General features: G+C 43.0%; 1 protein-coding gene across 1 annotated transcript; it reads left to right on the forward strand.

Annotated features, from left to right (window-relative positions):
* Positions 1-1,059: 1,059 nt before the first annotated feature.
* Positions 1,060-12,702, forward strand: usp46 (ubiquitin specific peptidase 46). The gene is made up of 9 exons (XM_047587682.1): positions 1,060-1,836; positions 4,175-4,255; positions 4,610-4,823; positions 6,872-7,110; positions 7,578-7,654; positions 7,756-7,839; positions 7,925-8,122; positions 9,661-9,739; positions 9,843-12,702. The coding sequence occupies exons 1-9, from the start codon at positions 1,801-1,803 to the stop codon at positions 9,942-9,944; spliced, it is 1,110 nt and encodes a 369-aa protein (XP_047443638.1). The 5' UTR covers positions 1,060-1,800; the 3' UTR covers positions 9,945-12,702.
* The last annotated feature ends 543 nt before the right edge of the window (positions 12,703-13,245 follow it).

Genomic DNA, 13,245 nt, shown 5'->3' on the forward strand with positions numbered 1-13,245 from the left:
GGCCAGTGCCTCACAGAGGTCGACAGCATGTAAGGACTCGTCCCAAGCATTAAAGGGGCGCTCCACTGATTAAAATGTTTTAAAATGAAATCTTCTGACTTTAGAATTTGATTGTAGGGGAGTGAGCAGCATGAAAGGGGCAGGTCAGGCCACTATTGTTTCTCTTCTTCTATATAACACAAAACATCTGGACCAACAGTTCTCTGATAAACAAGCTCTTTCCCAAGGTCCAGGGGCTTTTTTTTTCGTAGAGCTCACTTGCGATGGCTCAGCCTCAGCCCTCTCCTCATTGTCTAGATCTAGGGGCAACCCAAAGACACACAATATCTGAAGTCTAACAAAATATTGTAAAATCAAAATACATATAATTCAATATGATTTATAATGAAAGTAACTGTGGGGGAAATGTAGAAGAAGCACTAATTTAATGTATACTTCTCTCCTGGCAATGTACCAACCATGGGAACCTTGATGGTCCTTATTCCCTAATTTATACTCATGGTATTATGGTATTATTTGGCTGCCTTCTGTCTTTCTTTCCTTCTGTTGGTGTACTTGATGCTCTATATCAGTCATGCCATGTGCTCCTTGTCTCTGCTTACCCCATTTTGTAACTATTTATGTGTAAATTATTTATTTATTTAAAAAAAAAAAAAAGAAAAGAAGTAAAAGCATGTTTGATGCGTTTTACAGGCTGGGATGGTTCACAGAAAAAGATTTCAGTGGTTATTTCACACTGTTTTGTGTGTATGGAATTGAATTGCTTAAAAACGTTTTTTAACTATATATATATATATATATATATATATATAGTGAAATAGCTCGATTTACTTTTTTTTTTTAAATATAATTTTCCTTAAAGTGCACATTATAACACATGTAATTTATTACCTGTAGCCAGTAATTGATTAACTTCAGAATCAGATCAGAATCAGAAAAAACTTTATTTATCCCCAAAGGGCAATTAGGAGGGTGAAGAGCGGTACATAAAATAAAACTGTAAAACAGCAGATAAGGTATGACAAATAAATAAATAAAATAAAATAAATAAAGTGAGGCATGGTTAAAAAAAAAAAAAAAAAAAAAAAAAAAAAAATTTAAAGTGACATCGTAGTTAAAGTGTCAAAGTAGTAATGCACAATAGGTAGTAATAGTGTAATATATCTAAAAGAAAACCTGCTAATTTTTGGGCCACAGAAAATCTTTCACTTAAACTAACTCATTTTCATAGACTCAATTATTGATGTTCTTATGATAACATAAAGTTCTTTTAAACGCCTCCAAGAAATGAACAACAACTCCCAAAAGTCATCGCTTCAAATATCTGCTGGTGATTGGTTGCAGCGCACGTAAACTTCCTCGTGCTGGTCTGTGTGTGGCTTTCTCATCCTGTCAATCAAAACTGGTAAGTCTGAACCAATGAGCTGCGGGTTTCCCCCTCCAGTGGGCGGGGCTAACGCGCTCTCTCACACAGCAGGCTTGTTTCCGGGTCGTTGCTAACAACCTGCTGCCTGCAGCCTCACCTGCCCCACTGTTCGCTGGTGCACTGACGCTTTCGGGCCGTGGTGTCCTCCTCGGTATGTGTGTGAGGATGGAGCCGTGTCGACAGTGAGCGCAGTGCGACCCTCCGCTCCCCCTCCGTGCCGGCTGCATGGTGACTCCGCGTCTCTCTGCCTGCTTTCCGACGCTCGGGGTTGCGGTCCGGCCTCCGGCCGCGGCTGCGAATTAACCTCATCTCTCCTCGTCGCCTCGCTCTGTTTATTTTATAAGGATGGCGGTGAAGGGGACACTGTAAACTAAATGACTGTCAGAAACATCGCCTCCATTTGTAATATGGTGAGTAGCTCGCCGCTTGTGTGTTGCTGTCGGTCTGCCTGCAGCCGCTGTGTTGAACCTGGTGTGTGATGATGATGATGTTCGTGTCTCGTCCCACCTGCACTCGGGACACTGGCGGTGCTCGGTGCGGCTCCTCGGCTCCTCGCAGCGAGGACGCACGGTGAATGCTTGGTTGTCCACTTCAGCACGTCTCGGTGCAGATGCAGGCCCAAAGCTTCAGTGTGTCGCAGACCTGCACGCGCTGCTGCTGCTGTTGTTGTTCCTCTGGAGCTCTGATATTGTGTGTGTTGCAGCCTGGCTGGACGACAAAAGTGTGTGTAATTAGTGTCACCGATGATTGGCAGGCGAATCGAAGCAGCGCGGTGCATGTGACATCTTGTTGTGATTGCATAATGTGATGCCGCCGCTGCTGCTGCTGCTGTTGTTGTTGCTGCTGCTGTTGCTGCAGAGGGATGGTTACGTCCTAGAAGCAGGAATCTGCACTAATCTGTGTTTACGTTGTACTCAGGGGCAGTGAAGAGGGGCTAAGAACGGGCTTAAACGGCTCCGACTAATGCCAGTAGCCTCGGCTTTATTTAGATACTAACGTCAAAAGCCTCAAGTGTCAGTGTCCTCAGAGGGTTGCTGGTGTGCACACGTCACACTGATGTATTATTCCCCGCTGGGTAGTGTAGTTTAGTGTACATTGTTGCGGGTATGTTGGTGTATCATGTGTCTGCCTAACAAATAGGTCTGAGTTTCCATGATTGTTGGTGTTAGAGTATTTCAGCCGTGAAAGGGCTCATCAGTGACAGCTAGAGTCTCATTGTGTTGTCAACTTTTTCTTCACCACCACCACCTCCTAGAGCAGACCAGGCACCACAACCCCACCCAGCAGGATGCAGTCTGACACAGGCACACACTCAAAAACCATTTAGGAACAACACAAAAACATGAAAAATAGCACGCTATTAAGACGATGGTCATAATATTGTGGCTAATCGGTGTAGTTACGCACATGTGATGCAATATTGCAAACATTTTTTTGCACACAGTGTTGCAGGTCTGCAAAAATCTGTCAATTCTCTGACAGTCCAGTAATGATATTTTATAGAAAGTGTGAAAATATCCACGATCCAAAACTCCAACGAAGTCATTTTTGTTACCACGGAAGACACAAACTATTTGATCAGTGGGAACCAGTGAATATTAGGTATTAGTATAAATTCCTTATTTTATATAAATAATAAAGTGAGTTCTCTATCATTGTTGTGCTTCAATGAAAACTCATTTCATTTGCTGCAAATTTAAACATTCCTTCAGACATAAAATATGTGGTCAAGTAGATGCTTTAATAGACACACATAATCTTTTATTCTCTATTTCAGTTGTTCAGGGTTTTGGCAGCATTATTGTAAAGTGTATTATCAATGTTAACATCCTTCAGTTGTTTAAAATCAAGTTAGAGAGGTTTCCAGCTGTAGACAGTCATAAGGAGAATATAGAGTAAATGGTCTCTGTGTGCAGGTGTCAGATCTCCTCATAGCTTCAACCGCTATAATATGATTTCATTTTTGAGTTAACAATGCCGCTGCCTACTGCTTATAAAGAGCTCAAATTCCAAAATGTGGCATCAGGTGTCAAGCTTGCGTGAATGTTCCATCAGTCCTTTGGTAATGTTTTGTTTTTATTTTTTTTTGATAATTGGCAATAATTGGCATGATAATTATGCGCGTTCCCCCGTGCATATACGTCCCAGCATTTCAGCCTACAAGCGGCCCATTAGACAAAGAGTTATTCACAGTCTGCTTTGACAGAGAGAAATGACAGCCATTAAAGCCTTCCCCAGACTAGATTGTCTCCTGTGTTCGTTTGACAAAGCGCTGTTTCATTTGAAAAAGCTTTGAGCTCTGACAAGTGAAAAGACTCTGCCCAGAGATAAGTGGGCTCAGCAATCAGAACCAAATACTCCTGACTTCTGACATGAGCCTACCTCTGTAGACCCTATCAGTTTTCTGCTTTGACTGGACTTTTTTGTTATTGGGAGCCAAAGGAATGAACATATGAAGGATATTTCGTACTGTACAAGAATAAGAAGAATCTTAGACCTTGACATATGGCAGAATGGATAGTTTTTTATTAATTATACTGTATTATAAAGACGCCTCTTGTTTTGTTTGCCCTGTAGCTACAGTTTGAAAGCTTCAGTAGCCTCTTCTGCACAGTTTTCTTATTCATTTGGCCACATGTGCTCAGACTGGACTGAACATGTGAGGCTTTCACGCAACTCCCCAATCACAAGCACAAATGAGTGAGCGGTTGCATGTGATGATGATGTGTCTTGTTTTTGTCCTCTCAGGGCACCAATGCCTCTGCTCTGGAGAAAGACATCGGCCCGGAGCAATTCCCAATCAATGAACACTACTTTGGATTGGTCAACGTGAGTATCACTAAATCCTCTCATACACTAACAAATAGTCATCGCCAAACAACAACGGTGTCATTTTACAAAACAAAGAGCCACGGGACCGTGGTGAGTCACGCTGTCCTCCGCTGGACAGCGGGGAGTAAGCTACTGAACGTGAGAGTGTTGATTGGGAGTCTGTTGGCCAACCTGGGGACGTTCTGTCTCTCAGCAGCTCAGACAGCAACTGTGTCTGTGTCAATGCAATGGAGAAGATTGGGATTTTCCACTGAACAGATATTTCAAAATAATACTACGCTTGTTGTTTAAAACAGCTTCCTCTCTGTCCTAAGTCCTCAGTCTGTGTGTCCCTCTGGCTTCCTCCCTCAGTTTGGAAACACATGTTACTGTAACTCCGTGCTCCAGGCGCTCTACTTCTGCCGGCCTTTCCGGGAGAATGTGCTGGCCTACAAAGCCCAGCAGAAGAAGAAGGAGAACCTGCTCACATGTCTGGCCGACCTCTTCCACTCCATCGCCACGCAGAAGAAGAAAGTGGGCGTTATCCCGCCCAAGAAGTTCATCTCCCGCCTACGGAAGGAGAACGGTGAGATCACGCCACCTGATGAATTAATTATTCTAACTTCCTGGCTTTAGTTGATCCATTGTGATGATTTTTTATTTTTATTTTTTTTTTGTCTTAGCCTTCCTCTAATAGGAGCATACTGTACTCAAGTTCTTGCATTTTCCCTGAAGCCTTCTTGTGCATTGTTTCCCTCTCACAAACAGTAGACACTGATCAGCCACAAAATTTAAACCACTGACAGGAGAAGTAAACTGTTTTGGAGGTAAAAGGGAGTCCATATATATATATTTATGTTTACAATCAGTCACAGGACTGTGATTTGTAGTGTTGGCTTTAAAGCAGTCTGAATATTGGAGGTGAAGGGCAGGTGCGTGTTGGTGGTAAGGTCATTTGGAGTAGAGCTGACAGAAAGGCAGACTGTTCTCTGTCCATATTGAGGAAGCTCTTTATGTGAATGAACAATACAATCTCTGTTGCAGCCCAACTTTGGTCAGCTGGACGTGTTTTTTTTTTCTTTCTTTTTCTTGGTGCCCCCTCCGCCCCTCACCCACTCTCCATCCTCCACTTCTCAGTTTTCACTGTTCGCATACAGATCTGTCAAAACTGGAATGCGCAGGGATGTTTGCGATATCAGCCAAGCCGGCCGATTCTGTGCGTGTGATCTTTGGTAGTGAGAAGAGAGGCACACATGCAACTAATCGCAGTATTGATTCTGGCTGGAGCTCATAATCGTCTATCTGAATAATTACACCTGTGCTTGTCAGCATGTCATCAGTGGAAAAATGGTCTGTTAGTGAGCCACATTCCCTTTCTTCTGTCTCCAATATATGAAAATAATTAAAAGGAAACGTCCATTTTATCTAATACATGGTTCAAACATTCACAGAAAAGCATGTGAATCCTTTCTGCAACAAAAGCTGACAGGACTCAAGACACAAATAGAAACATTAAGAGTTGGCCAACAACACATGCTGGTATTTGAACGATGAGATCTCCGTTGGACGTCTGATCAGGAATTGTTGATTTGCATAAAACTGGAGAGGTTTACGCAGTCGTCTCAACGAGTATACATATTCACCAGTTCACAGTTGTTTGTCCATGCCAAATGTCTATAAATGGAGAGGATTCAGTACTGAAGACGCTCTTCCCAGAAGTGTGCGCCCAGTTCAGATGGACCCAGAAGCCCAGAGCAACGGCTAAATGCTTAAATGTGGTCACGGAGCTTGTTGATAACTGGTAAATAAAACCAAGGAGTTTATTAGAAGCCGCGTTTATGTTCAGCGCTCTTGGGAAAATGTTTTGTTGACTGATGGAAGGTGGAATTTTTTCTTATACTTTATGTCATGAAAAGGTTATATAAACATCCTGCCAAGAATGGAGTGATTTGCTTTACGGCCTCCTAGGAAGGACAGCTTCACATCATCTGAGGGCTTATGAATTTCCAAGCTAGAAGATGACATCAGGAAGGCTGTTCCGCTGAAACTCAAAAGTGGATGGTGCAGTTTCACAATGACCCTAAACATCAAAGTTAGTCTACTACAAAGTGACTCCAAACATGGAAAATCAACCCCACAGAGAAGCTGTGGAGTTACTGCAGATAGCTGTTTACACAGTGCAGGCTAGCTGGGAGCCGTACAGGGACGAAGACTGATGCAAAGTTACTCTTGAGCATTTTGCATGTCTGATCCGCACTAGAAATGCTTGTTTGAGTCTGCTGCTTTCAAAGGGGTTCACTCAACATTTTCTGTGTCCTATACCGCCAGCAGCCAGTTGAACAGAAAGTGCACAAATTTAATTTGTCAAGGTTTATGTTCCTGACAGCAGACACCGTTAAGCTTTGTTGATGCTAGTGGTCACATTTTTTTTAAGATATCTAATTGTGCTTCAGTGGAAGCCTGTGATCTGGACCATTTATCCTTTGCACCAAGTTTTTTAGATGTCTAGGGTATCTCAATTAAATAGATTTAAGAAAAGGCCTGCTGCGGCTGCAGAAGGTACAAATATTATATATATTATTATCGTCTTGTAATCAGAATGGTCAAATTATGTGCATTCATTTGCTCTTCCAGATCTGTTTGACAACTACATGCAGCAGGATGCCCACGAATTCCTCAACTACCTGCTGAACACAGTGGCTGATATCCTTCAAGAGGAGAAGAAGCAGGAGAAGCAGAACGGACGCCTTAAGAACAACGGCACCGCCGTCACCGCGGAGGCCGAGACCGAGAACAAGACAGAACCCACCTGGGTTCACGATATCTTCCAGGGCACTCTGACCAATGAGACACGTTGCCTCAACTGTGAAACGGTGCGTGGCACGCTTTGCATCTTAATTCGTCTGTGTTGTTATCGTCCGTCTTTGACTCTGTCAGACCCTGTGTCACCCCAAGACATCTCACCTTAATAAGTCTGAAAAAAAGGGATTAGCGCTTTGCACAGATGCTGAAAGACAGGAGGAAAAAAAAAAGATGCATTGAGCATGTCTGGCTGGCTCTGACCACCTAGCGGACGTCAGGGCCGCTGGAGCCTTTGTCCTCGCTGTTTTAAGGGCAAGGATTGGGACAGGTTGCCCTGAACAACCCCTGTCAACACCGAGCTGCACTGTGCAGAGACAAAAGCTACTCAGTCAAATAAGCATTTCAAAGCCTGGCAGGTTGTTTATAGGCGTGGGCGTGAGGTTGTTCTGTCACAACTCAGCAGGCTTATCCTCTCTGACTCGAGACTCAAAGAAAATGACACTTGAGTTACGTTAGTGTTTCCCAAACTGCCTTTCAGGTGAGCAGCAAAGACGAGGATTTTCTGGATCTTTCTGTGGACGTGGAGCAGAACACTTCAATAACACACTGTCTCAGGTAGTCGGAAATATTACACTTTCAATCATAGCCGAATAAGGTGACCCTTTTTACTTTGGCCTGAGTCGGACTGAACAATTGCGGCATGTTCTTTTCTCCAGGGACTTCAGTAACACAGAGACTCTGTGCAGTGAATACAAATACTACTGTGAGACATGCTGCAGCAAGCAGGAAGCGCAAAAGCGGTGGGTGAAACAGCACAGTTTACCACAAATCTGAAGTGTCATTGTGCAAAAACAAGCTTCTCTAAGCATGTGTGCTTCCCCGCAGGATGCGAGTGAAGAAGCTTCCCATGATCCTGGCACTCCACCTCAAGAGGTTCAAGTACATGGAGCAACTGCACCGTTACACCAAGCTGTCCTATCGCGTGGTTTTCCCCCTGGAGCTCCGTCTGTTTAACACGTCTGGGGATGCGGTCAACTTGGATCGCATGTATGATCTGGTGGCGGTGGTGGTTCACTGTGGGAGGTACGGTTTGCCTAAATTAACTGTATGCGTCATTGTGGGCTGGGGTGCAAGGGTTGTCAACGTTTTTGAAAAAGAATACAAAAACAGCTAAAGGGTTTACTTATTGGCATTTTGGGATTCAGTGATGTGACTTGTTCAACTTTGACCAGTAGAAACATGTTGGTTAATGTTCAAAATCCACTTTTCTAACATGGCCATATATGCAACAACACAAGACATAGCTAACCTGCTAATATTAAGGAGAGATGAAGCGAGTGAAGAATGAACATTTGTTGAGGAAACATGAACATGCGAGGTAGCAGTCTGGTGTCTGGACTCCAAGAGTGATAGATGTGAATCTCAGACCATGATGGTAAATGGGCACAGGAGCAGCTGGAAGGTGGCTAACAGAGACCTCTGATGAAAACTTTTTAGGATGAACATTTTAGAGGTTGAGATGGGGAGAAGGAGGAGGGTTGCTCAACAGAGGGAGAGACAGAATGACAGCGATTTTAAATGATTAACTGGGAGAATATAGGAACGCAGTTCATTGGATGGAAGTACTGACTGAGCAGCTGATTTTAATCGTGTGGTAAAAATGGAAATCAGGAACCAGAGCAACAACCCACATTCACTAGAGGGTTCCAGATCATGAGGGGACAGATCGTCCTTACTGAACTTTTGGCTAAGCTTCATTACCAATTAGTCCAACAAAAAAAGACCAGCACAGTGTCTGTCTTGCATTTTGAAAAACTCTCACCAGTAACCAAAACCAGTTCTCTGGCTCTGTCTAGAAATGAGGAGAACCTCGGCGCCACTCCTTAGAAAAACTTAAAAATAAAAAAAAAATAGTTGGGGTTATATCTGACCAAGATGATACAGGTGGTTGTCTTTCCCCAGGACAGGTTTTCTGCATTGCTAAATAGTGAAATAGAAGAAATACTGCTCCACTAGCAGCAAATACAGTGATCAGCCACAACATTAAAACCACTGACAGGAGATGTAAATAACACTGACCATCTTGTGACAATACAGTGTTCTGCTGGGAAATGTCTGGACCTGGTATTAATGTGGATGTTACTCAGACATGTACCACCCCCCTAGACCAGACCAGGCACCCCAACCCCATAGCAATGACACTCCTTGATGGCAGCAGCCATCCCCAGCAGTTGTTGACCTGGCCTCCAAATTCACTAAATCCCAAACTGACAAAGTGTCTGTGAGAGGCCCCTCCCCTCAACCCATAGGACCCAAAAGCCCCCACTAATAACACTGTGTTGCCACACACAACAGGACGCCCTCAGAAGGCCCATGTCCATTCTCTGATGACTCACAACTGTTTTGGAGACACAAGGGAAACCTACACAATATTAGGAAGGTGGTCATAATGTTGTGGCTGATAGGTGTGTCGTATGTGTTTATTTTGTAGAAATCACAAGAAGCAGGAAGCTTCCGTTTTGTTCTTTTAATTTATTTATTTATTTATTTTACAGTTGTGGTGTTTGGAGATTGCAACGTCTGTACAATAGAGAATGACTGTTTGTGTCTTGTTTCCTCAGTGGACCCAACAGAGGTCATTACATCACCATAGTGAAGAGTCACGGTTTCTGGCTGCTGTTTGATGATGATATCGTGGAGGTGCGTCACTCTCTGCCTCCTCAGTGTCCCTTGTCTCATCTGTTAATACTGTTTGATATCATTTGTATCACCAGCTCACCTCACTCATATCTCTACTGTGCAGAAAATTGATGCCCAGGCCATTGAGGAGTTTTATGGCCTTACCTCAGACATCTCCAAGAACTCTGAGTCAGGATACATCCTCTTCTACCAGTCCAGGGAGTGACACTGGGGCTGGATCGGTGACGCAGGAAAAGACTGAATAGAAGAATCCTTTTTTTTTTTGTTTTTTAACCTAAAAGACCCAGATTCCTGTCGTCTCCCTCCCACCCCGCCTCCACCCTCCTCCAAGTCAGACCTCTCTAACATATGTGCCAATCCTTTGCCCCGATCTCACCCTCTGGGTTTTACCGTCATGCGTCATCTCCCTCTCTCTGTCTGTGTTATTTGATTCTCATCTTTTGGTCACCTGCATCTGGACTGCACTTTAAAACAAAAGCAAAAACGCTCAACAGCATGACGGTAACGTGTCACATCGAGCACAGGCTCGGTGTTTCTACTGGGAGGAGCCCACCGAGGTGTTTCTCTACTACAAGCCTGATTATGTGAAGGGTCTGGTGCACACGCAGACTCTCGGCAGAAATTGTACGATATCATTTCTATGTATAGTAAGGTGTACGTTCATGATGTGCCACCTCGTCATAATTCCTTACATTAGGGCTATTTTTCCCATCACTGTCCAGTCCTTAGGTGTGATCACGTCCCTCGCCGATGCATGAGAGGTGACAGAGCCAAACACTGTTTTAATACCTATAGAGCGATTTCATGCAACGGTTTTGAAGCAATATGTGAATGAAGTCACAAGCTTAAAACTACCTAAACTACGATGGTATCGTAGGTCAAAACAAAGCAAAACACAAAGAAAGATATCCATTACTAAAACATGATTTATTTATTTTGTTTTGCACATTGTCAAGAAAGTACATGGCTTCACTTTGCAAAGATGAATCAATCTCATCATAAGATGCCGAACACAGAGTACTACAGTACTAAATGATTTTTTTTTCTGAAAGCAGATTTTCCTCATGAAGTGAACACTTTAATCTAGGAAAATATTTGAGCTTTTTATCAAAATTACTCCGTCATCCCACTGCTTTGTGTTCAGTTTTTCTGTTTTACCTACAGCGATCCTTCACCGTCACATTTTATCCGTCCGTCTGTCCGTGTGAGTCGGACTAGTTGTGCTCTAACACTCGAACATCGTCATACTGAGCCACATCCTCTCAACACTACACATAAAAAAGGAGATCTCGCTGTTTCTCTCTCAGAATGATCTCCGCTTGAATCAACTGAATCTTTATAATAATTTTTTTCACATCAGCAGAACCCTATTTATTGAACTTGACCTATTTATTACTGTTATTTGTAATGCTGACCGATCGATAATGAAGGCCTGCGTGTGCTTACACTGGCTGCCTGAGCTGTGAAGGACGTAGTGCATGTAATACACTACTGGATAGGACAAAAAGAAGATATGGCCAGGAAAGGAAAAGAAAGGAACAGTTTTTATCAGTTCCGTGTTGTCGCTCACATATTAAATACACGAAGAGACATGACATCACATGACACACGACTGCCTAATCTTTTGACTGATATGGAAATCGAAAATAGTGCAATAAATGGTGAAGTTATCCGATGTGAACTGTCCCTGTAAGATTAGGACACAGTACATTTTGTTGTTGTTGCTGTTTTTTAAGCAGCTGATCTGTTCCTAGTGCTGTGTGTTTTTATCAAAGTCACCACATGGAATACACTCTACCTGCTAGGAAGTTAGCTCCTTTTTTTTCCATCTTTTTTTTTTGTAATCTTAGATGGAATTTTTCTTTTTACTCCGTTTCTATGTTAAACTACGACTTAGTAGTTTTCCCTTGGTTTGTCTCCGATGGCGTAAATTGTGTGTGTGACATATGTAGCAGCATCCTAAATCCTAAAATCCCATAGGTTTTAAATTCATGTGTCAGTGTTTGTTAATACAATATCCTTCGTACTGTAACGTGCTCCCCAGGGTTTTTGTTTTGTTTTGGGTTTTTTGACTGGGCGGGGCCCTGTAGAGTAGCGCAACATCAGTTTGTTTTCACGTGAATGACATTCCTATTTGCTGCACGTCGGAGCAAATGACCACTTCAGACACACTGCATCGCAAACAAGAGATAAGAATAGGATTCATTTATTAGTTTGGTTTCTGTGTCTATAGCAGAGAGGCAGAATCGAAAGAGTGAAACTCCAGGTTGCGGGTGCACTTGTCTGTGCTGTCTCTTCTGTGTAGTCTATTACTGGGTGCAGTCACAAGGAATATGTGCCAAACTGGAGTCAGTGCTGACCTTGCAACAGAACATTATTTTCTTTGTAACGATACAGCTGTACATATATAGAAAAACACTTCTTCTGGAAATAGGAACATATTTTTTTAAAGTGACGATCTTAAGATGTAAAGACACTCGCGGCGAAGGTTTAACACTCAACGCCGACCGCTGACGAAGAAATACTGTGCTGTTTTACAATTACGAAGTGGGTCAGGGGACTGTAGAAGCCTCCATCAGTCACACGACTGGGTCAACTGAGCCAAGGTAGAAAACAGGTGACATGGATAGTGAGACCCCAGTGAGAGAAAAGAGACTTTTTAAACGCGCTGATCTTCCATTAACATTTATGCACTTGCCCTCACTGAGACGCTCAGTGGTTGCACTTGGTCTTAACTGTGATAGGGTTCAACCGAGGACGGCTCATGTGTCCCGCACGGGGCGGGACCTGACGGAGCTTGTGTGAGGGAAGCAGGAGATGAATCCGTTGAGTCTCCGTTTGACGGTCAACTGAAAGTGCACTTTATTAGTGATGAGCTTCAATGCTTTAATGAGACGAGCCACAGTCTAACACTCACTTTGAGTTTTTTTTTTCTTCTGTTCAATAAAATGATTATTAACTAATTTGCTGGAGTGGTTTATTTTTTATCCTCCTTGTTAGTGGATGATTACTGATGATTAACGGTGACATTTGGTGAAGATAGTCGTGTGCCGCTGGGGATGGTTTGTAATAACTTCTGTCCTTCTGTCTTCAGTTTGTGTTGAACCAGCTTCCTGTGGTCTTGCTTTCACATAGTCCCTTTCTACCTTTCTCAAAGCACTTTACAGTCCCAGATCTACCACATCTACCAATTCACTCACACAAACACACACACACATTCACACACCAGAACCACACCCCACTAGCTAAAAACTAAAGCAAGCAAACACGTCTTTCGTACCTTACACTCTACAAAATTACAACCAATGATTATAAACCTCTTTAGAGAGTGACGAGAGGCACCTGATGGGCCAGAGGTGTGTTTTGCATATTTCATCCTGACTGACGTTATTAATTTGATGTCATGTCATAGTAAAATGATGTGGACAGTCATAACAGAGAGGCACGTCTCCTCAAGATGGCCGATAAAAAACGTTTCATGGAAATTTCCAGCTGGATTTAAACTT

The sequence above is a fragment of the Mugil cephalus genome, chromosome 6 (assembly GCF_022458985.1).
Source record: "Mugil cephalus isolate CIBA_MC_2020 chromosome 6, CIBA_Mcephalus_1.1, whole genome shotgun sequence".
NCBI lineage: Eukaryota > Metazoa > Chordata > Actinopteri > Mugiliformes > Mugilidae > Mugil > Mugil cephalus.